Source organism: Bubalus kerabau, chromosome X (genome assembly GCF_029407905.1).
Source record: "Bubalus kerabau isolate K-KA32 ecotype Philippines breed swamp buffalo chromosome X, PCC_UOA_SB_1v2, whole genome shotgun sequence".
In the NCBI taxonomy this organism is placed as follows: Eukaryota; Metazoa; Chordata; class Mammalia; order Artiodactyla; family Bovidae; genus Bubalus; species Bubalus kerabau.
Window position 1 is genome coordinate 50,272,278 of NC_073647.1, and position 26,162 is coordinate 50,298,439.

The window sequence follows — 26,162 nt, forward strand, 5'->3', positions numbered from 1 at the left end:
TGGAAGCAGAACTTTTATTCCTCTTGGCTAGGAGAGAGAACTAGCGGGCAGGTGTGCATGGCCCCCCCCTTCACCCCTTCCAGAACCAAAGAAGATAGGCAGGCTGCCTCTGCTCGCCTCTCTCCTTTGCCCACGTGGAGGCAGGTGAGCGCAGCACAGGGCAGGGTCAGGCTGCAGTGATGGGGTGGCCAGGGCTGGCCAGGGCTGGGGCAGGTGCTGCTTGGGTGGCGAGGGGCAGGCGCAGGGGCACTTCTCGTCCTAGGAGCTGGTGACTGGCAGGCGCACAGCACTCAGGGCACCAGGACTCGGTAGGGGCTGCCCGGGATGTGCTCGTCACCCCACTTGACCACCAGCGTGTACTCCCCCTTGTCCTTCAGCAGGTAGGACACGCTGTAGAGCCTGCTGCCCACGTGTTTCACCAGGATCTCTTCACAGGGCGTCCGGGGCCCATGCACGCCCACCAGCAGCATGTTGTTGCCTGGGAGTGGGGGCCGGGGCCTCACTGCCAGGCCCCAAGCCCCCTCCCATCAGTGGTGACTGCAGCGACCCGCTTTGTTCCTACCCTGGGTCCTCCCCTTCCCACCTTGCCTGTCTTGGGGTGACAGCCCTTCTTAAAAACAGCCAGCACCCCGTCCGCCCAGAACAACCAAAGAACCTGCAGTTTCTCCAGGGCCCTGGAGGGCAGAGGAGCTAGCAGGGGGGCCCAGAAGGCCCCCAAAGAGGCCTTCCCACCTGCTCTTTCCCAGGCACGGCCTCTCTGCTTTTCTCTCCAGCCTCCCATTTTTGGAAGGGCTGGGGCCCGCACACCCACCTGCTTTGCTGCAGTCCACCGTGAAGCTGCTCTTCTGGCCCATGTAGGCCTTGCTCAGCCCCACGCCTTTGGCCAGCACCTTGCTGGCATCAGCGGGACCCGGGCCTGGGGCACTGTGCTGGGGGATGGTGGCAGTCTTGGTCAGGGAGTCCACAAACACGGATGACGTCTCATGGAGGCTGTGGTTGCTGACAAGGCGGTGACCTGCAGGGCAGAGCAGTGGACAGCCAAGAGATAGCAGGAGTGCCCAGCAATGGGGTGTGTAGCAGCCATCTGGCACCAGGCTCACCTGTGACTCTGGCCTTGAAGGGGCTGCCTGCAATGTGGTAGGGGCCGCCGTACTTGATGGAGATGAGGTAGCTGCCAGGTGCCATGGGAGTATAGGTGACGCGGTAGCCCTCGGGGCACTCTTGGCAATCCATCTTCACCTTGGAAGGCCCGTCGATGGTGACTGAGAGGGCACCAGCGCCCGCATTGCTGGTGTTCACGATAAACTCAGCTGGGCTCCCTGAGGGCACAGGAAGGTAGGTACAGCTGGCCTGGCCCGTTGCCCCACCCCCACCCCCCAACAGAGTCTTATCACCTCCACATGCCACCTGTTGTTACCGAGAGCTTGGAGGAGGGAACCCTAGTTGTGTTCACACACCGGAAGCTGCCCACGCTGACCTACCTGTGATGCCGCCTTCCAAGCCAGCTCCATAAGCAGACACCAGGCCTGGGTCCCCTCCATGCCCAGGCTCCCCAACTCGGATCTTGAAGGGGCTCCCCGGGATGTGGGTGCCGTTGAACTTGACATCGATCAGGTAGATGCCATTCTCCCGTGGGATAAAGCGCACAGCGTACTTATCTGAGGAACAGAGAAGTAGGTGGTGGGCCTGGAGTCCCTCCTCCAAACTGAGCAAGTGGCATGTGCCCACCAGTGTGAGTCCAGCAGGTCTCAGGGCCCAGTTAGCTTCTTCTGGAAACTGTGCTGGGCACCTTAACCCTACTGCACAGAAATCTTGAAGCCCGAGGGATGAAGCTTTAGATGCCCAAGCTACTGATAGATGCCCAAGCTAGTTTTAATTGCTGCAGCATTTGGACTGAAGTCTTTTGTAAGCAAAACACCTGCCTCAATGCCTCCTTAGAAAGGCTACCCTGAATGCCACATCCACCACATGCTAACTGGGGCCCAGAGATAGGCAGGAACTTGCTCGAGGTCACACAGCCAGCAAGGGGCAAGGACTCAGCCGTGGACTAGTCAAATTGAGCAGCTCCTCCCACCCCCAAGCCTTTCCGTGAGTTCCAGGCCCTGGCAGGTCCAACTGCTAGACTTGGGGTCTCTCTTGTAAGAGATGGCAGGATCATGCCTCCAGAAGGCTTTGTCCTTTCTAGCAGCATGGCCACTGAGCCCAGTCCCCAAGGGCTTGGGTCCCAAGTAGGGGGCGGGAGGCCCAGGCCCTGTCTCGGCTGCTTGCAGATTGTGTCTTGCTTTACACTCTCAGCCTGCTTCCAGCCAGCAGGGCCGGCCGGGGAGGCCCACTGCTCCCAGCAGTGCCCGGGTGGATGGCTGGATGGCCAGGCAGAGCCTCACCTTGGTCGATCTCGGTGACATAGCACTCCTCCAGGGCTCCTGAGGGGCTGTGCACCTTGGCATCGATTGCCCCCTTGGCCCCATTCAGGCTGACTGCAAAAGAGGCTGGCTGGTTGACCTTTAGCCCTGACTCCTGGAAGCACAGCAGATGTGGTTAGGATAGCGGAGGCTGGGGGTGGTGGGCAAGGGGAGGCTGGGCCCCAGAAGCAGGAGGCCCAGGGGGAGGCACTTACCCATCTGGCGTCCAAGTGGGTTTAAAGAGGGAGAGCCAGTGCTTCTCGAGGGGCAGCAAGCTCCAGGCACACACCCCAAACCCCTAGCCCCACACACTCCAGGCACACAGCGGGCAGGCAGGAAGCGGGGTGGCCCCCGGCCTGCAAGCAGCACTCAGCAGCCCTGGCAGGCGGCTGTCCCTCTTTAAACCTCAGCCCTGGTGCTCAAGGGGCACAGGCTTCTGTTCAAAGCCTTTAGACCTGAGACACGAGAAAAACTCCACGCGGCCGTCAGGGGTACGTCCTGCCGACCCAGGCGTGGGCTGTTCCCGGCCAGAGCAGAAGCAGCCTGGCGCCCTGAGCTGGGCTGGCTGGGTCCCTGGACACAGGGGCTCTGGTCTGGCCGGGCGCAGGAGCCCCAGGCGGGCGGTTTCTCTCAGTGCCTCACCTGAAGACTAGAAACAGTAAGGCGGCGGGCGTCACCAGACGGAGAAGCCACAGGCACCACGAAAGGGCTATCGGGGATGTGCTCCTCGTTGAACTTGACTGACACCTCATAGTCACCTGGACGGGGAGCGAGAACAAGACGGCCATGCATGCCTTCCCCCGACAGCCCAAGAGGCCCTGGGACCTCAGGGTGTTGTGGGGGAGAAGGCGGGGCTGTCTGTGTAGACCCGGACGGGCACCCACCCCGAGGGGAAGCCTGCTGGCCCCAGCCAGACTGCAGTACCTGGCTCCTGGACCACGTAAGCCACGCCACAGGAGCCATCCTTGCGGTCCTCGAAGGAGATCTCGGCCTTGCTGGGGCCCTCGACAGCAATGGCCAGGCCCCCCGCGCCAGCTTCCCGGGTCCAAATGCTGAACTCGGCTGCAGGAAAGCAGAATGTGTCCTCATGAAGGGCTGTGCTCCCCCCCACCAGCAGGGGCTGCTGGAGACTTCCTCCCTCCCACTGCACCCCCAGCCGGGAGCAGCCAGAGCCCCAAAGGAAGCAGGCCTACCTGGCACTCCAGCTTCAGCCCTTTCCAGGCCAGGGCCCCCGGCACGGACCTTGTGGGCTCCCCCTTCCCCCAGGGGCCCCACGGTGAACTGGAAAGGGCTCCCGGGCACGTGCTGGCCCTTGTACTTGACGCTGACCGTGTGCATGCCCATCTCAGCTGGCACAAAGCGGATGCAGTAGGTATGGTTCTCCCCTTCCACGATCTCGGCCTCGTGGCTCTTGCCTGACGGGCTAGTCACCTGGGCTGTCATGTCCTGGATGCTAATTTCTGCAGGTGGGGGAACAGGCAGGTGAGCGGGAGACCCAGGCCACGCCTCTCTGTCCGGGGGCCCCGCAGGGCTGGTGCTTAGGCCTCCCTGGGACCCGCCCGGGCGGCCACGGCTCCCACCTGGGATCTTGAGGCTGAGGTCACAGTGACTGCCAACATTAGCCACCGATGGGGCCCGTCGCCTGCGCGTGATGCTCTCTTTCACGCGCCCCTCGCCTGTCACCTTCACGGAGAAGGGGCTGCCTGCAGGAAGAAGGCACAACCCACACCCCAGACAGGTTACCCTCTGCTGGGGGCCCTCGGGGTGTGGCACAGAGAGTTGCCCAGCAGTGGGGGAGGCACATGGGTGCTGTACCCACCAGGCACATGCTGGTCAGCAAACTTGATGTTGATGATATAGTTGCCAGGCTCCGTGGGGCAGTACGTGACCCTGCATGTGCCATCCTCCAGGTCCTCTGTGTTGATGTCTACTTTGCTGGGACCCTCGATGGACAGGCTGAGCCCCCCATAGCCTGTGGGCGAGACACCCCTGAGCCGGGGGGGCCAAGTATGATGGTCTGACCTCAGCTCCCAGGTCCCTACCACCTACCTGCATCACGTGTATCAATGATAAACTCTGCTGGCTCAAAGGTGTGGCCTTCGTGGAGGCCCCGGCCTGAGACCCGCACACGGCTGGCATCCCCGATCTCCGATTGGCTGATCACCACCGGAATGGGGCTGCTTGGCACGTGCTGCCCATTCTTCTTCACGTGCACCAGGTGTTCTCCTGTCTCCTTGGGCACGAATGAGATCCCTGGGCACAGGGCGGGGCTGTCAGCCAGGGAAAGATATACAACCCCCCCCCACCTTCCCTCCCTCCCGGAAGGCCCTGCCGCCCAGCCTCTTACCCACGTGGCCGTTGCGCAGCCGCTTCAGCAGACAGGGTTCTTCCCGGCCCGAGGGGGGCACCACTGTGGCGGTCAGCAGGCTGAGGTCCGTCTCGGAGATGTTGATGGGGATGTCGGCGGCAGAGCCCACCTTCAGGTGGGACATGCGCATGGAGTCGTCACCTGGCAAGGGTCAGTCACTGTGTGTCCAGGCACTGGGAGGGAGACCGTCCCCCCGCCAGCTGCCTCCTTTGTCACCGCTGCAGGCCGTCCCCTACCTGTGACCCTGGCAGTGAAGGGGCTGCCCGGGATGTGCTGTTCGTTGTACTTGACCAGGATGCTGTAGTCACCAGGTAACACGGGCAGGTAGGAGACACTGCACGTCCCATCCTGGTTGTCGGTGCAACTGATCTCTGCTTTGGAGGGGCCCTCAATGGCCAGGGACAAGCCCCCTGGAGAGAGTTGTGAGTGAGGGTACGAACTGTGCCTGGGAACACTGCGCCAACCGTGCAAGTGGAGGCCGGGGGTGGGGTGGGGAGCCCAGTTTGGGGAGCATCTCCCGTGTCCAGACCCCCCACCAGATGACAGCATCCCGCCCCAATCAGGCAGGTCAGGATGAGAGCTGCTGCTCACCTTCGCCCGCATCCTTGGTGTTGACGGTGAAGATAGCGGGCTTATTCACCACCCCATGGGTGAGGCCTGGCCCATAGGCTGTGACATGGCCACAGTTGACATAATCCACATAGAACTGTAGGGGGCTGCCTGCAGCAGGAAGAGGGACCACATGGACTGGGGCCTCCCGTCATCCCCAAGTCTGTCCCACAGCCCGCCCCCCGGGGAGGTGGTCCGGCATGCTGAGCGGACATACCTGGGATGTGCATGTTGTCATAGCGGATGTCCATCTCGTGCAGGCCGGCTTCACTGGGGGCGTAGCGCACAGTCACAGTGCCATCCTTGTTGTCGGTGATGGCGGGCTGTGCCACCTTGCCCGAGGGCATCCGCACCTCCCCTGCAGGGCAGGGGGGGCCTGGGTCAGGGCAGTCCATGGGCACCCTCCGGCCTCTGTGGCTCCCTAGCCCCTTCCCAGCTGCACTCACCAGTGACCTCGCCCTTCTTGATGGTGAAGGGGATGACAAGGTCGAAGGGCCTCAGGCTACTCACATCTAGCCCATTGACCCCCACCAGGGGCCTTTCTGGGGCCTGCGGGGGGTGGAGACACAGAAGGCCTGAGTGAGGAGCTGGAGGGAAAGGGAGTCCCGAGTGACAGGCTCCGGGGTCCCTCCTCGCAGATAGTGGAACAGGACCTCACGGGACACCCAGCCGGCCCATCCCCAAGTGTCCCCGAGGGCAGGGCGAGCTGGGAGGTGGCAGGGCAAGCCATACCCAGGTCTGCTGGCCCCCCTGGGCGTAGGTATATGGTGGTGCCAACTGCTGAGGCCGTAATGAGGGCTGTGCCGTGGGCTGGTCTCCAGCCAGAGCCTGCAGAGCAAGGCACAGAGCTCGAGGCTGTCCAAACCCGTGAGCCCCATGGGGGCGGTGAGCCAGGTCCCTGCCCAGACCCCACCCCAGCCCCGGACCCTCCTGACCGTCACTTGGAAGGGACTGTTGGGCACGTGTTCACCACCGAAGCGCACGCAGATGACGTATTTGCCAGGCTGGGGAGCCGTGTAGAAGATGTCAAAGGTGCCATCCTCATTCTCGACCACGTCCACGTCCACCTCAGAGCCATCGGGGGTGCACACAGTACAGGTGACCTTGCCTTTGCCCGCTGCCTTGGTGTCCACAGTGATCACAGTCTCCTCCCCGATCTGGATGGTGGGGCCGATGCCAGCACCTGGTGGGGCAGGGTGGGTCCCCGAAGGGGGGGCCGGGGCATGAGCTCGGTGCTCAGGCCGCGGCCATCCACGTGTCAGCCGCCCAGGCCTCTTACTGCCAACCACCAAGCACAGCCAGGCCTCCCGCCCCCCAAGCTGGGATGGTGAGTGATTTCTCAGAAGGCAGGAAAGGTTCCCCTGAACCACCTCAAGCCCAGGAGTCCTGTCTCGGGGGGTATCCCTGCCACATGGGAAAAGCCCAATGGGTGGCACCCAGGAGTCTGAGAAGAAGAAGGGCCTGGAAAGCCCCGAAGCCACTGCCGGGGCCTAAGCATTTGCTGCCATCTCCCCTGCCAACTTGGCCTCAGCCAGTGGTGCCCTGGACCATGCTGACTGACAGCTGAGCCCTGGGCTGCCTTCACCCCTGTGGCCATGCCCTGGCCCCCAGTGCTGTGTGCGGACGCGGTGAGGCGGAGTCCTGCTGCAGCGTGGGGCATGTGACACTTGTTCCCCACCCCTGGGGCCTGAAGGTGCAATTGGAGTTTCCTGACAACTGAGAAGGCTCGCTCGACCGGAGGCTTGCAGAGAAGGGGCAGCCGGGCACGGCCTGGTGCAGGCAGGGAGCCGGGAGCAGGGAAGCAGGGGGGTTAGCACCCAGGCAGTGCAGCGCAGCAGGGGGGGCCAGCACCCAGGGGGCAGGGGGGCAGGGGGCCCAAGCCAGAACCACGGCTGCAAGGCGGTGAGAGCAGAGGGGAGGGACAGTGACGTTATGATCTGGGCTCAGCCATGGAGGCTCGGGGGGCTGGGGACCGTGAGGCCTGGCAGCGAGTGCTTTCTGGAGCCCGGCCCCTGCCAGGGAAGCAGCTGGCAACACCGAACCCACCCCGGGGCCAAGTTCAAGGGGGTCCCCAGCCAGCCACTTGGCCGGCCCCTGAGCTGTCCTGTCCGCCGAGGGCGCCCACTTTGTGGGGCTCCAGAACTCTATGCCTGGACCCCCACCACCCACCCCACCCTGGGAGGCCTCACCTCGCACACAGCCACACCTGCTCTCCCTGGCTTGGAACCTGGACCCACCATCTAGCAAGTGGCCTGGGCCCAAACCTCAGTTGGCCCCAACTGCCTGCGCTCCCTGCCCAGCACCCAGCTCTTCAGCAGGTCCGGGCTGCTCCATCCTTGAAGCCCCCCACCCCTGCAATTTGGTTCTCCCCTCAAGCCCCACCCACCCACCAGCAGCCTAGCCCAAGCCAGCCTTGCAACTGATACCGAAGTGACTTCAGTTCCCCAACTGGGCTCTTTGCCTCCGCTGGCACATGGCGGCCAAGGTAAACCAAGACCGCTCTCTCAGCCCCAGTCTTGACCCTGCCCCTGATCCCCAAGGTCCTACCCTCTGGCCCAGGCACACAGGTCTGTCATCTCAGACCCTGAGGCCCCCTGGACAGAGTCACTGAACCCCTGCCACCCTCTAGCTTTCTCAAGGGCCGCCTCGGCCAAGGTCCAGGCCTCCAGCCTCCAGAGGCTCCCATGTGCTTGTGGCCTCTTGCTGGCATCCCTGGCTGGGGTGGACCTCCCCTCCCAGGTCTGGTTGGGGACCATCTGAATAACGTCACTGCTGGGAGGGGCGGGGAGGGAGGGAGGCAGGAAGAGGGTGGGCCACCGAGTGCACTTTGGCACTCTGAGGCTGGGCCGGGCCCCACCATGCTGGCCGCCCAAGCAGTCAATGCTGGTGCTATGGCACTACCAGCCAGCCCCACCCACTCATGCACTGGCACCTCCCCCGGCCCGGGACGCGGAGGCCCCTGGGAGGTGGGGACAGGGGTCTGTGGATCTGGCTGGGGCTGGGGACTCCCGCTGCTTGGGGGAGACCCTGGACTTAGAAGAAGGAAGTGAAAAGAGACCGGGCCTGCTGCCCGCCCCCGAGACTGCCCCGGGGCGCCAAGATCCCCAGACCCCAGAGCCCCCAGGGGGGTGCCTCTAGGGATGCACCTCGCCCCAAAGCTCACAGCTGCAACCCGACTTCTCAGGTGGAAAAACAGAGGCCCAGAGAGGGGGAGGGCCGGAGCACTCATGCCCAGCTCCAGAGGCCTCCCTGGGCCCTAACCCTCCAGTTCCTCCCCTCTGTCCCTGCCAAGAGCTGCAGCTGGAACTGTCCTGGGAATCAGCCGGAAGAGGAAAGGAAGCTGCCCTCTGGGCAGAAGGGGCATTGGGAGTGGCCCCAGCAAGCAGCTTACCTAGCCCGTGACCTCCGATTGACACTGAGGTGAGAGGGCAGAGAGCAAGGAGAAAGGTCAGGTGAGTCACTCAAGGGGGCGGCCCCCACTCCCACACGCCGCCCCAAGCAGCGAGCCCTTGCACACAGGCACACCCAAGCCCCGTGCTGAGCACCGTGGCTGCTGGCACGCTGGGCTCACCTGTGACGGTGCACTTGCTGGCATCCCCCGTGGGCACAGCGCGGACACGGTATGGGGAGAAGGGGATCTCGTCACCACCATACTTGATGAGGATAGTGTAGCGGCCTGTCACGTCTGGAACATAGGCCACTGTGTATGTGCCGTCGTGGTTGTCTTGGATGTGTGTCTTCTTGGGCTTGCCCTCCGGGTCCTGTGTAGCAGAGCACAGAGAAGAACAGTTGGTCCAAGCTCACCCTGGCCCGGGATTCCCTCAGACCCTCTCAGAGGACCAAGTGTCAAGCACTGCTGCGGCAGGGTCAGCCACCATGGCCCAAAATGGCTGCCTGCATCCACCACTGTCCTTTACTTACTTCCCCACAGGCAAGGTCCAAAAGGGAAGCCCCCGATGACAGGCACAGCCAGGAAACTTGGCACCTATCCTGCTTTATCCCCACAAACACTTCTCAGCCCCAGTCCTCTACCCCAGGGCCAGCCCCAGCAGTAGGACAAGCTCCTCTGAAAGATCCCAGAGTCCCAGCCTTATACCTGGCCCTGGAGAATGTTACAGGCAAAATAGTTGAGGCACTAAGGGCTTTGGTGACATCAGACGTGAGCAAGTATGTGTGTGGGGGAAGCCTGGGTCTGTGACCACCATCCTAGAGGCGGGGGCCAGGCTCCCAGGTGAGACCAGAGACCCAGACTGGCTCATCTGCCCCAGGCAGTGGACCTTAGGCCGGGTCCCTCCCCTCCCCACCTGCCATGGACCCAGAGCTGCAAAACAGCAGGGCCAGGTGGCCCCCACGTGGCCCACTCACCGTGATCTGGACAGCCAGCAGGCCCTCCCCAGCGTCCTTGGCATCAATGGTGAACTCCACAGGCAGGCTGGCAGGCACACCCGTGGTGTTGAGCCCTGGGCCGCTGGCCTTGACCTTGCTGGCGTCATGTGTAGGCAGCACCTTAACCTTGAAGGGGCTGTCGGGCCAGGATGTTGTGGGTGGTTAGGATGGCTCTTGGTGCCCAGGCCAGGGCCCCCTCCCCTAAGACAGAGGGTCCTGCTCCTTACCTGCGGGGTACCTCTTCATCTCCATACAGCACTGAGATGCTGTAGGGCCCCTCACGGCTGGGCACATAGTTCACAGTCTGGGTGCCATCGGCATTGTCCACCACGTCCACCGGCTCCACCAGGCCTGACCCCAGTCCCAGAGACAGAGTCTCAGCTGGTGCTCTGGGTTCCTAGGCCCACTACACTAAAAAGCCGGATCTGAGCCATGTATACTCAGCTCCCACCCCAGGCCTAGCCCTGCCCATCCCCAGGAACAGCCCTGAGCCTCTGTGACATGAGACACTAATCTGGGTACCACCTGGGCCCTTGCCCTCTCTCCTTCCCACCTCTGCTCAGTGGTCTATGTCCTTTTGGTCCCCTTCACCAGGTCACTGGCTCTGGTGTCACCTGCTGCTCCTCTGTCAACTGCCTGCCCACCTGCGTCCCACCCCAAGGTGTGCGAGACCCCCTCCCTCAGGGGACCAGGCCCTCCTGACCTGACCCCCACACCCCAAACACACTCACCTTTGGGCCCCTGCACTTTGACCTGCAGTGGGGCCATGCCAGCCTTGCTCGTGTCCACCTGGAAGGACTGAGGTAGGTTGGCACGGACCATGCCCGGGCTCAGGCCAGGCCCAGAGCATTTGACCTTGGACGCATCTGTCACATCATGCACAGGGACCTTGAAAGGACTGCCTGTGGGGGCCGAGAGGTGGCATTTCTGAGACAGGCTGGAGGGCAGGCAGGTGGCCCCAGCCAGGCCCCAGCTGACCCGATTCCTCACCTGGCACTTGGTGGCCGCCGTAAGTGACGTTAAGGCTGTAGGTGCCGGCCTCATAGGGGACATACTCAACCGAGCAGCTGCCATCCTTGTTGTCCATGCAGGACATCTTGGCCTCGGAGGGGCCCTCAACAGCCAAGCCCAGGCCCCCTGTGCCAGCTCCCCTAGTCCAAACAGACAGCTCGTTATCCCGTGACTTCTAATGCCCACCATGGCCCCTGCTTGTGGGGCTCTCGCCCACCTGGTCTCCACAGTGAACTTGTTGGGCTTGTTGGTGGTGCCGCTTTGGATGCCTGGCCCATGGACACGCACTCGGGAGGGGTCGCAGCCTTCAGTCACTGGCACCTGGAAGGGGCTGCTGGGCACAGGACTGCCGTCGTAGGTCACGTCCACAGAGTGGAGTCCTGCAGGAGGGTGGGCTGACTTAGAAGGGGCCCAGACTGCCCTGCCCCTTCACCCCCCACAGTCCCTCTGGCGCCCCGACACGCACCCTCCTCATATGGCGTGTACTCCACTTTGTATGTGCCGTCACCACAGTCCTGCACATAGGTCTCAGTCAGGTTGCCCGAGGGGTTGGCCACGCGAGCCTTGACGTGGGGCCCTCCAGTCTGCGTCAGAGCCCGGGCATCCACGCTGAACTCGGTGGTGGCTTCTCGGAAGACACCTGTGGGGAGGGGACGTGAAGAGGAAGACGGGGGCTCCAGACACCCCAGTTCCCCCACCCATGTCCCACGGCAGAGCCTCGCACCTTGACCCTCAATCCCGGGCCCGTAGCACTGGATGCCCGAGGTATCCACTGCGGGCTCCACCTGCAGCTTGCTTGGGAAGTTGGGCACAGGCTGGCCACCGTACTTGATGGTGACGGTGTAGGCTCCAGGGCACAGGGGGATGTAGGTGATGGTGTGCGTGCCGTCACCGTGGTCCTGGATGTGCACCTCGGCCGGCAGCCCTGCCTCGGAGCGGATCTCGATGGTCAGCTCCGCACTGCCCGCACTCGAGCAGTCAACGTGGAACTGGCCGGCCTCCCCAGCCGTGGCCCGCTCCAGCCCGGGGCCTGAGCACTTGACCTTGGACGGGTCGAAGCAGGGAACCACGTGGGCCTTGAATGGGGAGCCGGGGATGTGGGTGTCGGCGAAGAGGATGTTGATGTTGTAGTCCCCAGGCTCAGTGGGCACATAGGACACAGAGCATGTGCCATCCCCGTTGTCCAGGCATTCGAGCTGAGCTTCACAGGGGCCTTCAACCGTCAGGCCCAGGCCGCCTGTGCCGGCACCCTTTGTGTCGATCGTGAAGCGGGCAGGAGACCCTGCACTGCCCCCCTGCAGCCCTGGCCCGAAGGCTTTCACCTAGGGGAGGAGGGGCGGGTCAGGAGCCCAAGCTGCACCAGCTCTCTGACCCTTGACCCTCAGACCCCAGCCTGACTCCATCTGTCTCTCTTCTTGTTCTGGCTTCCCTCCCCTACCAGGCAGGCACAGGCCCGAGCAGGGCCCTCGCTCAGAAGGACCAAGAGGAGGAGTAAGGTCCAAAGCAGACATGGGCTGTGGCCCCGGCACCCCCCTTACCTTGCTAGGCTTGGTGGGCGGCACAGCTTCCAGGGAAAAGGGGCTGCCGGGCACAGGTACGCCATCATAGGTCACCTCAACCTCGTAGGGCCCCTCTTCACGGGGCACAAAGCGCACCACGCTGTTGTCAGCCCCGAGGCCTGGCTCCACCTTGCAGGGAACCGCTGCCCCTGAAGGGCCCACGATCTTCGACAGCACTTTGCCCTGGCCACCAGCGCCCTTGGACTTGACTGTGAACTCCTGGTCTTTGCCAACATCCATCTCTGTTGAAGCCATGGGGGGAAGACAGGACTGTGAGGCCACTCAGACAGCCTGGGCATCGCCAGTGGCTGTGCCAGGGCCCCAGCAACTTACTTTCTCCCAGGCCGGACACCTTAATCTTGCTGAGGTCCAGGCTTGGAGACACCCCCACCGAGAAGGGGCTTTTGGGAATAGCATCACCTCCGTAAGTGACATTGATGCCCACTGGGCCCTGGGAGGGGTACAGAAGACAGGGTCAGAGGTCATGGCTGAGCTCCCCTGGCCCGTGCCTTCCCAACTCGGGCATGGGGGTTGGGTGGTTAGAGACACTGCACCCACCAACTGCTGTGCCCACTCTGTCCCAGGTGAGAAACCAGAGTGGGCACAAAGTCTCTTGGAGCCAGCCACCCAGCCCACCATGTGAAGGGGCCCGCACGCTCAGCACGTGTACGGACAGGTATGGCCACAGGGGGTCAAGGGAGCTGGCTACCTGCTGCACAGGCGTGTACTTGACGGTATAGGTGTTGTCATGATGGTCAATGATGTCCACGTCACGCACTGCATCCCCTTTGGCCAGCCCCGAGAACTGGACATCCAGCTTGCCTTTGCCGGCAGCCTTGGTGTTGACCGTGAAGTGGGTGGGTTTGCCAAGCTCGACCCCTAAGGAGACACAGCAACCATCTAGGGGCTCCTGCATGCGCACACACATACCCCGTTCGGGGCCCCGACCTCCCCACGGCGGGGGCCATCCTCACCGGTGCGACTGAGGCCAGGACCTTCTGCCTTAACCTTGCTGGCATCATGGGAAGGCTCCACTTTGACCCGGATGGGGCTGGTGGGCGTAGCCTGCAAGGGGTAGGAGGAGAAGGGCTGAGAGGCAAGCAGCAACCCAACACTCAGCCATCTTTGGGGGCCAGGAGCAGCAGCACCTACCTGGTCAGCAAAGAGCACCATGATGGTGTAGCTGCCAGCCCCGCGGGGGGTGTACTTGACCGTGAAGGTGTCGTTGTCGTTGCGGATGATGTCGAAGTCGATGTCGGCCTCGGCAGGGCCCACCACACCCGGGGCACACTTGATGCCGATGCTGACATCACCTGCAATGGAGGAGGGCATGGGGCTGGGGACCTCACAGGGACACCGCACCCACCGGCCACCCACTCCTGAGGCAGGGCATTACCCTGGCCAGCCTCCGTGCAGTCCACAGTGAAGTAGGTGGGCTCATGAGCCTTGAGTCCTGTCTTTGCCACTCCTGGGCCGTATACCTTGACCTTGTTCGGGTGGCTGCCGGCACCCACATTCACCTGCAGGGCACAGGGGCAAGTGCAGGGTCACAACCAGCCCAGAGGACAGGCAGGGGCTTTCTGATTCACTGCCGGCGGGCACGCAGAGTGGTGCCACCACCCTTGGAAATCATTTGGTGGCCCCTCAAACACAAGCAGATTTCCCTGGTGGCTCAGACGGTAAAGTGTCTGCCTACAATGCTGGAGACCCGGGATCGATCCCTGGGTCGGGAAGATCTCTGGAGAAGGAAATGGCAACCCACTCCAGTATTATTGCCTGGAAAATCCCATGGACAGAGGAACCTGGTGGGCTACAGTCTGTGGGGTTGCAAAAAGTCGAGACACGACTGAGTGACTTTCCTTTCCTTTTCCAAACACAAGCAACCATATGATGCTGCAATTCCATTTTTTGGTATCTATCCACCCAGAGACATGAGATCACTCGTCCCATCTAACACCCATTCTGGACCATTCATAGCACAGCTCCTGCCAACCAAAAGGTGAAAAAACTCCCAAATGTCCATCAACAAATGACTGGAAACAGAAAACGTGGTCTATCCACACGATGGTGTATCATCCAGCCATTGAAAGGCAAGAAGCAATGACTCACGGTATACAGGCCACAGGGGATATGAGTCCCTCCCCACCCAGCCAGAAAGCAGAGAGAGGAGAGGCTGCTTAGGCCAGGGCAGGGGGCCTTTGGAGGGTTGCCAACTTTCATTAGGGGTTGGTGAAAATGGCCTCATCTTCCATCGTGGTGATGGCTGCACAACTCAGAACTCACCCAAAACCACCAAGTTGGATACTGGAAAGGGGTCGACTGTATGGCGTGCAAGTTTCGTCAAACAGAGCTGTATCAAATGAAGCAGGGGCCCCAGAGAAGTGGGCTAAAGGCTCACCCGGAAGGGGCTGTTGGGGATGCTGACACCTCCCCAGGACACCATGGCTGTGTGCTTCACCGGCTTCCGGGGCACATAGGAGCAGCTGTAAGTGCCATTGCCATTGTCCTTGACCGTTGCCTCCACTGGGCAGCCCTCATTGTCCTGCAAAGTGGGCAGGAGCAAGAGGCCTCCTGGTCAGTGCCCAGGTGTGGGCACCTGCCCAGCCCACTCCTGGGACGGGGGAGCACCTCACCTGGACTTGGACCTTGAGAGGAGCCTTCCCGCCGTGCTTGGCATCCACTGTGAACTCTGCTGGCTTGTTCACGGCCACGCCGGTCTTCTCCAATCCAGGCCCACGTGCCTTCACCTGATGGGAGGCCACCCAGTTCTCAGGGCACAGAGTGCCGGCCCCCTTATGCCCCCCCACCCAGTGGCACATGCTCTTTACCCTGTCTGGATGGAAATCCTGGGGCGCGTCGCGGATGTCAGCCATGAAGGGGCTGAGACGGATGTCCTCACTGTTGCACAGCACGTGCACCGCGTACTCACCAGCCTCCTGTGGCCAGTAGCGCACATCGCAGGAGCCATCGCCCTTGTCGTCACACTCGATCTTAGCCTGCGATGGGCCCTCCACCGAGAAGCCTGACAACAGCCGCCAGCTCATGAGGGCCCTGGAGCCCTGGGAGGGTGGCCCTCGCTAGCCTCTGCCCCCGGGGTACCCCCATTGTAGCCACCTACTCACCCAGGGTGCCCACGTCGTCGCCAATGGCCTCCACGACAAAGTCTGCAGACTTGCCGACAACACCGCCCTCCAGCCCAGGGCCCCATGCCCGCACCTTCTGATTGCCACACTCGGTGCCCACTTTCACCTCGAAGGGACTGCAAGGAGAGAGCCACCCAGGGAGTGCTGAAGGGCCCATCCTGGAGGGATGAGCCTAAGCCCTGCAGGGCAGGAGGCATGCCACCTCTAAAGCGCTCATCCAGGGCCTCACCTGCGCCCGATATTTTGGCCACCCCACGTGATCGTGACAGTGTATGTGCCGGGGATCATGGGGTAATACTCGAAACCATAGACACCATCGCCCAGGTCCTTCTGCTTCACACGCTCTTCACCCTCTGTCAGAGACAAGGGGAGGCCTCAGGCCTGCTGAGCAGTGGCCAGGGGCTGGCATCACCCTACCCCAGCCACAAGCCAACTTACTGGGGCCCTTTACGGTGACCTTCAGCTCTCCGCTGCCCGCCCCCTTTGTGTACACTTTGAAGTCGGCCGTCTCCTTCACTCGCACACCCTTGGGCTGGAGACCCCGGCCGACAGCGCGGCAGGCACCTGGGTTACAAGCTGTGAGCAGAGGACTGGTTGAGCTGCTGGGAGCTAGTGCAGAGCGACCCCCTCCCTTGTCTCCCACCGGACTGGGCCGGTGGGCTGCCCGGGATGGTGAAGGCCATGTAAGAAAGAACCGGAAGAGACCGTGACCCAAGGACCTGGGGCCCAGGCCCGGACATGGTAGGCCTCCTTCCCTGTGCTCCATCCACACCAGCTCCCCCCGCAGACCCCACACCCAGCCCACCCACCCCCAACCCCCAAGGAAGACAGATCCAAGTACCGTTGACCCTGTGGGCAGAGCAGAGAGCAGCAGGTTTCTAGACAGCTGGAGCGAGCTCTTCCGAAGGTGAAAGCGTGGAGAGAGAGAGAGAGGGAGAAGGCGAGAGGAGGAGGAGGAGGCCCCAACAGTGGAAGCACAGACGTCCCGAGAGCCAGGGCAGGGCTGCAGCAGCACTTGCCCGGCTGCCCCCCTCCAAGACCGCCCGGCTGGAGCTGTGCCCTATGGAAGGCAGCTGGGGCTGGCCTACCTTGACCCACAGTGACTGTGTAGGGGCTGCGAGGGATGGGCACCCCGGCGAAAGTGACGTGCACCATGTGGACGCCCTCCACACTGGGCTGGTAGCTGCAGCGATACGTGCTGTCGCCCCGGGCCTCCAGCTGAGGCTCCACGGTACCCTTCTGGCCTGCTGGGTCCTGGATCACCACCTCCACCTCACCCATGCCCGCACCTGCTGGGAAGCAGCGGCTCAGCTTCCAGCCTCTCGTCCTCCCATGGGCCCGCTGGCCTCAGCACCCTCCACTCACCCGCCGTGAAGATCTCAAAGTAGGTGGTCTTGTTGGCAATGTTGCCGCTGGGCTCCAGGCCAGGGCCCTGGGCAGTCACTTTGCTGGCGTCTCCCTGGGACTTGTCCACGTATACCTCGAAGGGGCTCTTGGCAATGTGCTGGCCGGCAAAGAGCACGGTGACCTGTTGCCAGGAGGGGCAGGCCGTGAGGCCAGGGTTGGGGTCCCCCCGGCCACAGCTTTTGCTCCCAGCCTCCCCTCAGGCTGAGGGCTCACCTTGTGAGTCCCCGTCACCTCGGGGACATACCAGACAGAGAAGGTACGGTTCTTGTCGTTATTGGCGGTCACCTTGGCCTAGGGTGGGAAGGAGCCCGTGAATCTTCGTTCAGAGCAGCCCCCGGCACACGGAGGCCTGGTAATGCGAGGGCCTACCTGCAGGCTGCCTTACCTCCTCCTGGTGCCCAGCCGGGTCCTCCACGTATACCAGCACCTCTCCCTGCCCGGCGCTTCTGGTCTCCACAGTGAACTCTGCCCTCTTCTTTACCATGTTGCCTGTAGGCTCAATGCCTGCTCGGGAAGTGTGAGGAAGCCACGGGTTAGCCTCAGGGCCACCCCCGCACCTGCACGGGCTCAGCACCCCTCCCTATTCCCTTCTGAACTGGTGCTCTTGTGGGACAGGCCTGGACCTGTTTTCTAGAACGCTCGCTCAAGCGTGCCGGGGCTCAGGCTCCCGTCAGATAACCTGGCTGGGTCTCAAGTTCACTTACAGCAAAGCAGATGGGTCCTTACTCCCTAAACACACTCTGCCTTGGGTGGGTGTGACGTGGGGAACGTCCAGCCAGTGGCTGCTTTTGATCAGCCCTGACCCACTCCTGTCTGACTTGCGGAGAGCAGTCAATAACCCTGCGGCCACGTGATGGAAGACTCCCAAGGAGCTGACATTTCCCAGAGGACGCGGCCCCACGGGGAGAAGGTGACCTCGCAGGAGCACTCCTGCCTGGCTCCCTCACCTGGCCCGTAGGCTCGGGCTTTCTTCGGGTTGAGTTTGGGCCGCAGGGGAGCCCCTGGTTTCAGCTTGGCCTTGGGGAACTGGGACAGGTAGGTCATGACGGAGTGCTCATCCACGTTGGGGTCCACAATCTCCTCGGGGGTGATCACCTTCACAGACAGAGGGAGGAGTCAGTGGGCCTCCAAGCCTGGGGCTCCTGGGACACTCCACCTCTCCCCATGGGGACTTCAGCCCCCAAGCAGACCCCGCTGGCCAGAGTAGGGGGGCATACCTGAGGGATGCCCAGCCAGTCATCAGCTTGTTGCATGGCTTCCCGTGCATTGTTCACGGGCTTGCTGGCATCCCAGGAATCCCAGTCGGGGCACAGGCCTGCAGATGGAGGAAAGTCGTCTGTCTAGGGACCACGGGACCTCGCCAGAGGCCGTCCCCTTCACCCTCAACACCCGACACCCCTCACCCGGGGCACAGCTGTCGACCAGGGCGCCCAGGGCTCTGCCACTCTGCCAGTCACGGCTGAAGTTGGTGATGGGCAGCTGTGGCAGCTTGTTCTGGATCCAGCCCAGCAGCCTCTGCTTGGGTGTCTGCTTCTTGGCCTCCTCGTCCTCCTCCTCATCCCACATGGGCATGGAGATGGAGTAGTGCAGGATCAGGGTCCAGATGAGGCCCAGGATCAACTTGAGGTTCCCGTCCACGATGGCCTTACTGTCTGCAAGGGCAACGAGTGGCAGCGCTGGGTGGGCACGGCCAACCCAGTGGGGGGGCCTGGGCACAGGCACAGACACATGCGCACACACGGCTTCAGGGGTGGGGTGCGGAAGCACACACACGGAACAGCAGGCCACTCCCAGGCACTGGCGAGTGTGGGAGACAGCAAGCCCGAGGGAGGAGGAGGCCTCCGTGAGGCAGGGTGGGGTGCGGCTGCCTGTGGGACCATCAAGGAGGTTCAGGGGTAAAACCCTTCCAGACGCGCAGTGCCAATACAGCACAATCAGGGGGGTTGCCAGAAGCCCTGAGGCCATGGGGGCCCAGAACAGACAGGCAACAGACCCAGGCTGTCGATCGGGGCCCCATGGGGCCCCGATCCCCAAAGATGGTTCCAGAGAGAGAGAGAGTGGGTGAGCGCTTTGCAGCCACCCAGGCCCCTCTCCAGAGGTCTCCAAGGAAGGGGCAGGGGAAACAGCTGGGCCTTGATGCCAGGGCCCCTGGGCGGGTGCTGGGGAAGAGGAAGGCAAGCGGGTGTTGGGTTGGGAAATACAACTGCTGGCCCAGGGTGGGGGCGTGAATGGCTGAGGCTGGGGAAGTTGGGCAAGGACCCTTTGGGTGGAGGGTGTGAACCCCCGCCTGCCCCCACTTCCTTCGTACTCACCCCTCCCCCGACAGAGCCAGGCTGGGGGTTGGGCCATCGGCCTGGTGCAGGGGAGGGGCTGAACGCTGGCCCCAAGGAACCAGTGGTCTGGCCCTGACTCACTGGGGCCCAGCAGGGATGGCCTGCCAGCCGGGATGCCCAGCAGGACACATTCCAGGGGCCCCCTCACCCAGCCTGGGGGGGGGCAGGGGGGGGCCCGCCAGCCTGGGTTGGGTGCCCAGGGCCCCTCGCTTGGTGGGGGGTTGTGGGTGGGGTCCCAGAGTCCCGCTGTCTCAGCAGTAGGCTCAGCCACTGCCCGCCCTCCTCATCACTTAACAGGCCGCTGGGCTGCAGGCGGGTGGCCACCAAGCTCACCACAGGGGAAGTGGTTAGGGCAAGCACCCTGCACCCCATCACCATGGCAACCCCTCAGGGCCCCACCCAAGGCCCTTCTGGGCGTCAGTCTCAAGCTCTTGGGGACTGGGGCTTAGGGCTGGGCCTGAGAACACAGGAGGGCCGCTTATCTTTGGAATCCCTGCTGATGGGTTCCACTCACCCCCTCCCCAATAATCAGGAGAAAATGCTTGTCCAGCAAGTCAACTGGGGGGTGGGGACCAGGCAGCCTCTGAACCCAGCAGGCTGCACCTCGAAGACCAGCTCAACACCACTCAGCAGAGTGGCCTCCCAGTTCTCAACGGGGGGCTCATCCCAGTCCTACACCACTGCCTCACACTATTGCCAAGCGGCAGGACAGGGGGTCTCAGGCTAGGGATGACTGGAAGGCTCGGAGAAGACCAAGTATACGGGAGCACTTGCGCTTTCCCACCAGGTTCCCATCCCCAGAACCCTGAGCCTGGCACCAGAGCCTCGGGAGGCCTGAGGTCCACCCAGACCCATGAGGGGACACACAAGGCCAAGCTCACCGGTCCTCCCGGGGCTGGGCCCTCCCCCTGGTCCATAGGAGGTTGGCCCAGGCCGTCCCATCCAACTCACAAAAGAGGGCGGGAAGGACTGGGCTAAGAGTTGAGAGACTGACTGGTTGGATGGCCCCGCCCCATCCCACCCCCTTTCCCCAGCCCCGGGCCAGCCTACCCCCTCCTTCCCCTAATCACTGCTGCTTTCCAACATTTTTTTGCCTTATATGGCAAAGCTCTGGGAACTAGGCCTGCTCCAGCCAGCTCACAAGAGGAGGAGAAGAAGGGCGGGGGGGTGGGGGTGGGGGTGGGGTGGAGGAGGAGACCCCCCCCCAGACAACTGGGGTGTGGCTCGCCTCCCCACATCCGGTTGCCCCCCCACCCAAGGCTCAAAGATGACTCAGCTTGGCTAGACTGAGTATGGGACTGGGGGGTGGGCCTCGGCCTGGACTTGCATTCCAGAAAAAGAGGTGGGGCCCTTGAGACCTGCTCAGAGTGATTGGGGGCACCTGAGTCTTGGTCCCTCACTTTCTCAGGCTCAGCGTGGACCAGGCCAGAGCTACAGGGGCTGCTGGAAGTTCTCTTTGAATGCTGAAGAAAATAAAGCTGGTGCCCCTTCGCTCCGTGTCTCACATCGCCGCCCCGCCCCCCCGCCCCGGGGCAAAGTCACCAGTTCTGGTGCCAATCCCTGTGTGGCTCCCATCTTGAGAGGTGCCTGGGAATGATGCGGTAGGCCTGGTCAGTGCCAGCCTCACCAGCCCAGTGACACGGACACTGGGCTGGCAGTGAGCCCAGCACATGTTGGAGTACCTCCCAGCGAACTCCTGTATTCTAGATGCAGAAAAGCAAGTCCTACATAGAAGCAAGAGTTTGGCCCACAATCAACAGTAACTGGGTGTCTAAGCGACTACAAGTCAGCACCCAAACCTATCTCAGGTGCTGTTTGGCTAGCTGTGGTCCTTTCTAGGCCCCGAGTTCCCAAAAGGAGATCTAAACTTGGAGCAATCTTCAGTTGAGGGGTCCTAGACAATGGGACCCACAAGCTCCAAGCCTCTGTTTAGGAACCACAATGGTGTTCGGAGGCCCAAGAGCCGTCTCCCAACTGCTATAGGAGGTGGAGAGTCCTGGCCTCCCCCTCGTTAGAAATGGGGCACTGGGCGTACGGCCAGAGCTTGGCTAGTGCCCGCCGCACCGCCTTCCCACTCCCCCCGACCCCGTCCCGGCCCTCTCCCACCACGGGCGCAGCGGCAGGGGCGCGGCCTGTGGAGGATGTGAGCTCAGCCTGGGCGTGGGCCAGCCGGGGACCGGCGGGCGGGGCGCGTAGCGGTCCGCACGCACCGCTGGGTTGCGAGCCTTTGTTCTCGAGGCCCGCACGCAGCTGGGTGGCCCCAGGGGCAGCGCCGCAGCTTAAGGGGATGTCTGCAAGGGGTCGGCTCAGGGAAGAAGGGAGGACGCGCGGAAACCCCCACCCTCGCCCCGCCAGCGCCACCGGGCGGCCCGTGCCCTCACCGATGGACACGAGCTTGATGCTCTCGCGGTCCAGGAACTCGAGCGCCACCGACACGTTCTCAAGCTGCATCTGGCGGAAGGTGGGCCTCTGGTTGTGCTTGCGGTGCATCTTCTTCTGACTGAGCACCTCGAGCAGCGCGATAAGCCGCAGCCCGTCGCTCAGGTCCGTCTGCAGGTTGGCTATGCGCTTGCTCACGCACTTGAGGTGCTCGTTGCACCAGCGCGTGAACGTGTTCTGCTGGATCTTCTTCCACGGCGCATCCTCCGCCAGGTCCTTCTCGGTGGCCGGCATCTCGGCGTCTCGTATGTCGGCGCCGATACCCAGAACCGCGCCCGCAGCGGTCTGGCCCGCCCGAGTGTGGGAGCTACTCATTTTGAGGCGCGAGGAGCCGATGGGCGGTGCTGCAGCCTAGACGAGGGGACGGCCCTTTAATTAAAGTCGCAGGCACCTCAGCGAGCGCAGGGCGAGGCAGACAGCTGAGGTTGCGCTGCGGTGAGAGCGAGCCCTTTAAATGCTGATGGAGGAGGGGCCAGGAGGCGGGGCCGCGGCGGGGTGGAGCTTTGGGGCCGCACCCGCCCCGCCCCTCCCCACCCGTTGGAATGCCCCCCTGAGTCCCCCCGCCCCGGCTCTTTGACCCGACCCCCAGGCTCCGGGAAGGGTCGTAGGGCCCCGGAGCAGGCGAGGCTGCGAGGAAATGCTGAGGTCTCCCTCCCGCGCTGTAGGAAACGCTGCAGCGATGAAAGGCTGAACAACGTCTAGAGCGGGGGACCGCTTGGCCTGCAGCGGGCACACCATACAAGGGACTTTCCTTCCCCAAGGCCCCTGCGGGGGGTGGCTCGCCCTCCGTGAGTCACGTGGACTCCGCTCGGTCCCCGCCGCCCCCTCTCCCCCAACCTCCGACGCTCGGGGGTCCCTGGCCGCGCCCCAGCCGGCCGCCTCGCCGGCAGCCAAGAGAAAGGGCCCGATCCGAAGGGGCGAGCCCTTGGAGAGCGCGGGTCCGGACTAGGCTCTGCTGCCCGCGCCGGGCGCGCGTGCGCCACGCCAGGGAAGCCCGTAGCCACCCAACCCTAAGCTGCCTCCCAGACCCCCAGACCCCCTGCCCCAGCACGCCTTCCCGCTCTGCAGGATCCTGGCCTGCGCTCGCCGGTTCCCACCGCCTCCCTCCCTCCCCACTGCACCCCAGAGGAAATGGGGCACTGGGCCAGGAGGCCACCAGCGCTCCAGGAGCCAGCAGCCTTGGAAGGGGCCCGGGCATGCCAATGGGCACTGGCACGGGGCGCCCTGTGATGCGATGCATGCAGAGATGGCGGGTGCCTGCCTCACCCACAGGCAGTCCACCAGAGGCGCGAGGGGCTTCCCCTCCATGGCTGGGATGGCCCCTGAGCCCAGCGTGACCCAGAAGGCTGCCAGAGGGACCTGCCCCGGGCTTCCGATAATGTGCTCTGAGCACCTGGGTCTCAGTGGGCTTCAGGGTCGTGGGAGTGCAGAGGGAGCCTCCCGGACAGGGGGGCCAGGGGACTGAGGGGGGCAAACCATGAAAGGCAGCCGGGGCCTGCCATAGAACCAGGACTGGGCACTGAGGACCTATTCGCTCAAAATACATTTTCTTGTAGATAACTGGAGACTATGGGAGTGGGGGTCACTGTGGGGATACTAAGACCAGCAAAGGCACAGAGGCAAGAGGCCTGTCGGGGACAGTCACTGCCACCCTCTTCAGTCTGGAGAAGCCAGCCTACTGGTGGCTTCGTCCCCAGAGTGAACTCACTTCCCTCGGTCCTGTGTACTTTCCCTCTGCAGGATGTTCCCTTCTTCACATCTTTTTTTTTTCCAGAAAGGCATGTCTCTGTCCCTCCCGCTTGGTACTTAGATCAAGCTTCCGACGACTAGCAGTACCTAAGTTCTCTGCTAAAGACCAGTGGGAAAGGAGCCCCTAGGTCAGCATGCCCAAATAAGGCCGACTCTCACAGCCCTGGGGACTGTTTCACCCACAGTAGGGCTGCAGTCAGCACCTGGCCTCCAGCATGCTCTCTTTGGGGCTGCCTGGCACCCCACACTGGTTTTTGCTCACCAGTGACATTTTTCAGTCTAAAGGCCTGACCACTTTAGACACACCTGCGCAAAACTCCACACCACAGTGTCTGGGGACTGGGATGGAGGTGGGAGGGACAGTGGTAGAGGGGGACCCGTGCAGACTCCTCCCTAGCAGGCTCCATCCAAGCAGAGATGAGAGCCATCCTTCTGATCCCCCTGCCCCCCTGAAGAGCCAGTCCCCCAAGGAGAGAATCATACTGAGAATTCATTGTCACTCGACAAGTGCCATCCAGTTGGGTTATCTGTGTTCATTTCTTAATCTGCAGAGAGCAGGGAAACTGAGTCAGCGTCAGTAACTAGCAGCCAACTCCAGCAGAAAGGGGGACAGAAGCCTTGGCTGCCAGCCTTAGGCTTCTTCCCTATTTGGGGGGTGATAAGAGATGGGGCTGTAACGAGTTCTTGTCCCCAGGGGACATAGTATCACCACCAGGTGGCGCCCCATCCCAAAGCCCCCAGATCGGGCAGTCCCTGGAAGCCGAAATACAGCTCTTTCATATTTTCCCTTATTTGGAGTCGATTTCTTGGATGTTGTTAGACACACCCCGCCTCCCACCCCGACTCCTGCCCTCAGACCCCAAGCCAGGCCCTCCCACGGCTGGTGAAAGAGAGGCACAGGGTGGCAGGAGAGGCTGCCCAAGCCCAGGTGTGGCAGGCAGGCTGACAGCGCTCCAGTGCTGAATTCCCACCTTGACTGCACTGCTAGGAGCCCATGCAGGTGGGTCTCCCAGAGGCCGTCACCTACTCCTCCTGGCCCAGGAATCGGGGTGGGGGGGGGCTGGCCTTCACATCCTACCTGGTAGTGAACATCCAGCTCAGAGCCAACCTGGGACAGGGCCCAGCCTCGAATCTAGCCTGGCCAACCCCGTGTGCCCTTGCCCCAGTGGAGCGCAGCGGCCCGGAAGCCAGCCCCGCACCCCTACCCAAAGCAGCGACTGCCCAGAGCACTGATGTCAGGGAGGAACCGATGGTCGACCTCCCTCCTGGGGGCATATTGGCTGCAGTGTCTTTCCAGGTGGCCTCTCGCCCTGACCCCACACAACGTCCTGCTCTCAGAGCCCTGCCTTCCCGGACAGTCATGCAGTGACCTGTCCCCCGGTTCACCCTCCCAGGGCGCCCCCGTGGCTGTTGGGCTCTCACACTGCGGGGCCAGACCCGGATTCCCCAGGAAACCAGGGAAGGCGGCTGCAACACCACACCCCGGCTTGCACCTGGCCCCGGGCACCACCCCCCACCAACGCCGTGAGCTGCCCGCCAACCGCTCCGCTGGGTGCCCGCCGCAGACGCCTCACCTGCTCTCCCTGCGGGCGGCCGGCGGCCGCGGGGTGGCGCCTGGCCGGTCTTCGAGCCCGCGCTGGGCGCCTCGGGGCTCTGCTGGCGTCCGCTGCGCGCCGGGCGCCTCCACGCGAATGGGCCGCTGCCGCCCGCCTTCTTGTTGGCCGCACCCCCGCCCCGCACCCGGCCCGACCCGGCCCGGCGAGAAAGCCTTAATTGGTAAAAATCACCCAGGAGCGGGGCGGGGGGGGGGGGGACCCGCGGGGGCGCGCCGTGAGCTCAGGCGCCCGGGCAGCCGGCGACGCCCCCCCACCCCCGTTGAGATGAGCTCACCCTCTGCCGACGGGGAGGGGCGGCCCGGAGGGTCTGCAGAGCCCACGTCTCAGCCCAGCAGCAAAGGCCACCTCCTCCAGGGAGCTGCCCAGTCTTGCACTGCCTCCCCACCTTTACCCCAAGCCTGAGGCTGATCAGGCAAGTTGGAGTCTACCTTGGAGTGGGAAGTGCAACAGGCCCTAGCAGGTATGCACTGAGCGCCTCCCACCTGAAAGTCTGCACGGGGGCAGGGACCTGAGCCCCAAGACAAGCCAACCAACGTCCCGGGCTGGCATGGGTTTGGCCCCTGCCCAGTGCCAGGCCTGGCCTGGAAGCAAGCAACAGAAACGGACTGAATTCTCAGCAGAACGGTTAGCTGCAGTCCTGAGGGCTGGGCATGGACGGTGGGGTGCAGCCGAGGAGCCAAGTGTCTGGGGAACTAGGTGGGCACAGCCACACCCTGGCACTGCCAGGCTCCTTCTTCCTCTTCTGCGTGCCCATTTCCTGGTATTAACAGCTTCATATTCAGCTCAAATGTCACTTCCTCGGGGAAAGCCACACAAAGCAGTGTCTTCTCACTGTGACCACAACCCTCAAGAAGAACTGCATCTTACATCCTGAGCCAATACTTGCAGGCACACACGCAGATCGACACAAATGGCTGAAATAAACGTTCCACCAAGTGAGACTGTCCCTTACCACCTGAAAAGCACTCTGATCTTTCTTCTTTTCTTCTACTTCATTAAAGGAGAAATAGCAAAGAAGGGAGCTGCTGCTACTGCTAAGTCGCTTCAGTCATGTCCGACTCTGTGCGACCCATAGACGGCAGCCCACCAGGCTCCACCGTCCCTGGGATTCTCCAGGCAAGAACACTGGAGTGGGTTGCC

The 26,162-nt window shown here is 62.9% G+C and overlaps 1 protein-coding gene across 2 annotated transcripts; it reads right to left on the bottom strand.

Moving 5' to 3' along the window:
- FLNA (filamin A) lies at positions 1–25,138 on the bottom strand. Of its 2 annotated transcripts, XM_055563182.1 has the most exons (48): positions 24,981–25,138; positions 21,600–22,008; positions 18,289–18,537; positions 18,103–18,200; positions 17,833–17,980; positions 17,271–17,389; positions 17,099–17,176; positions 16,844–17,006; positions 16,567–16,767; positions 15,917–16,054; positions 15,708–15,831; positions 15,458–15,594; positions 15,164–15,357; positions 14,969–15,082; positions 14,734–14,877; positions 13,732–13,855; positions 13,488–13,648; positions 13,310–13,400; positions 13,045–13,214; positions 12,669–12,786; positions 12,315–12,577; positions 11,501–12,098; positions 11,243–11,416; positions 10,994–11,156; positions 10,756–10,916; positions 10,497–10,667; positions 9,993–10,116; positions 9,745–9,901; positions 8,951–9,140; positions 8,771–8,794; positions 6,315–6,562; positions 6,112–6,207; positions 5,826–5,928; positions 5,597–5,737; positions 5,362–5,490; positions 5,007–5,180; positions 4,750–4,911; positions 4,452–4,655; positions 4,222–4,374; positions 3,983–4,105; positions 3,596–3,862; positions 3,327–3,464; positions 3,045–3,160; positions 2,385–2,517; positions 1,482–1,658; positions 1,101–1,319; positions 812–1,015; positions 1–478 (listed from the first exon to the last, which is right to left on the bottom strand). In XM_055563182.1, the coding sequence occupies exons 2-48, from the start codon at positions 21,970–21,972 to the stop codon at positions 291–293; spliced, it is 7,944 nt and encodes a 2,647-aa protein (XP_055419157.1). In that variant the 5' UTR covers positions 21,973–22,008; positions 24,981–25,138; the 3' UTR covers positions 1–290. The 2 variants fall into 2 exon arrangements, with proteins under 2 accessions (XP_055419157.1, XP_055419158.1); XM_055563183.1 differs by lacking the exon at positions 8,771–8,794.
- Between the last annotated feature and the right edge of the window lie 1,024 nt (positions 25,139–26,162).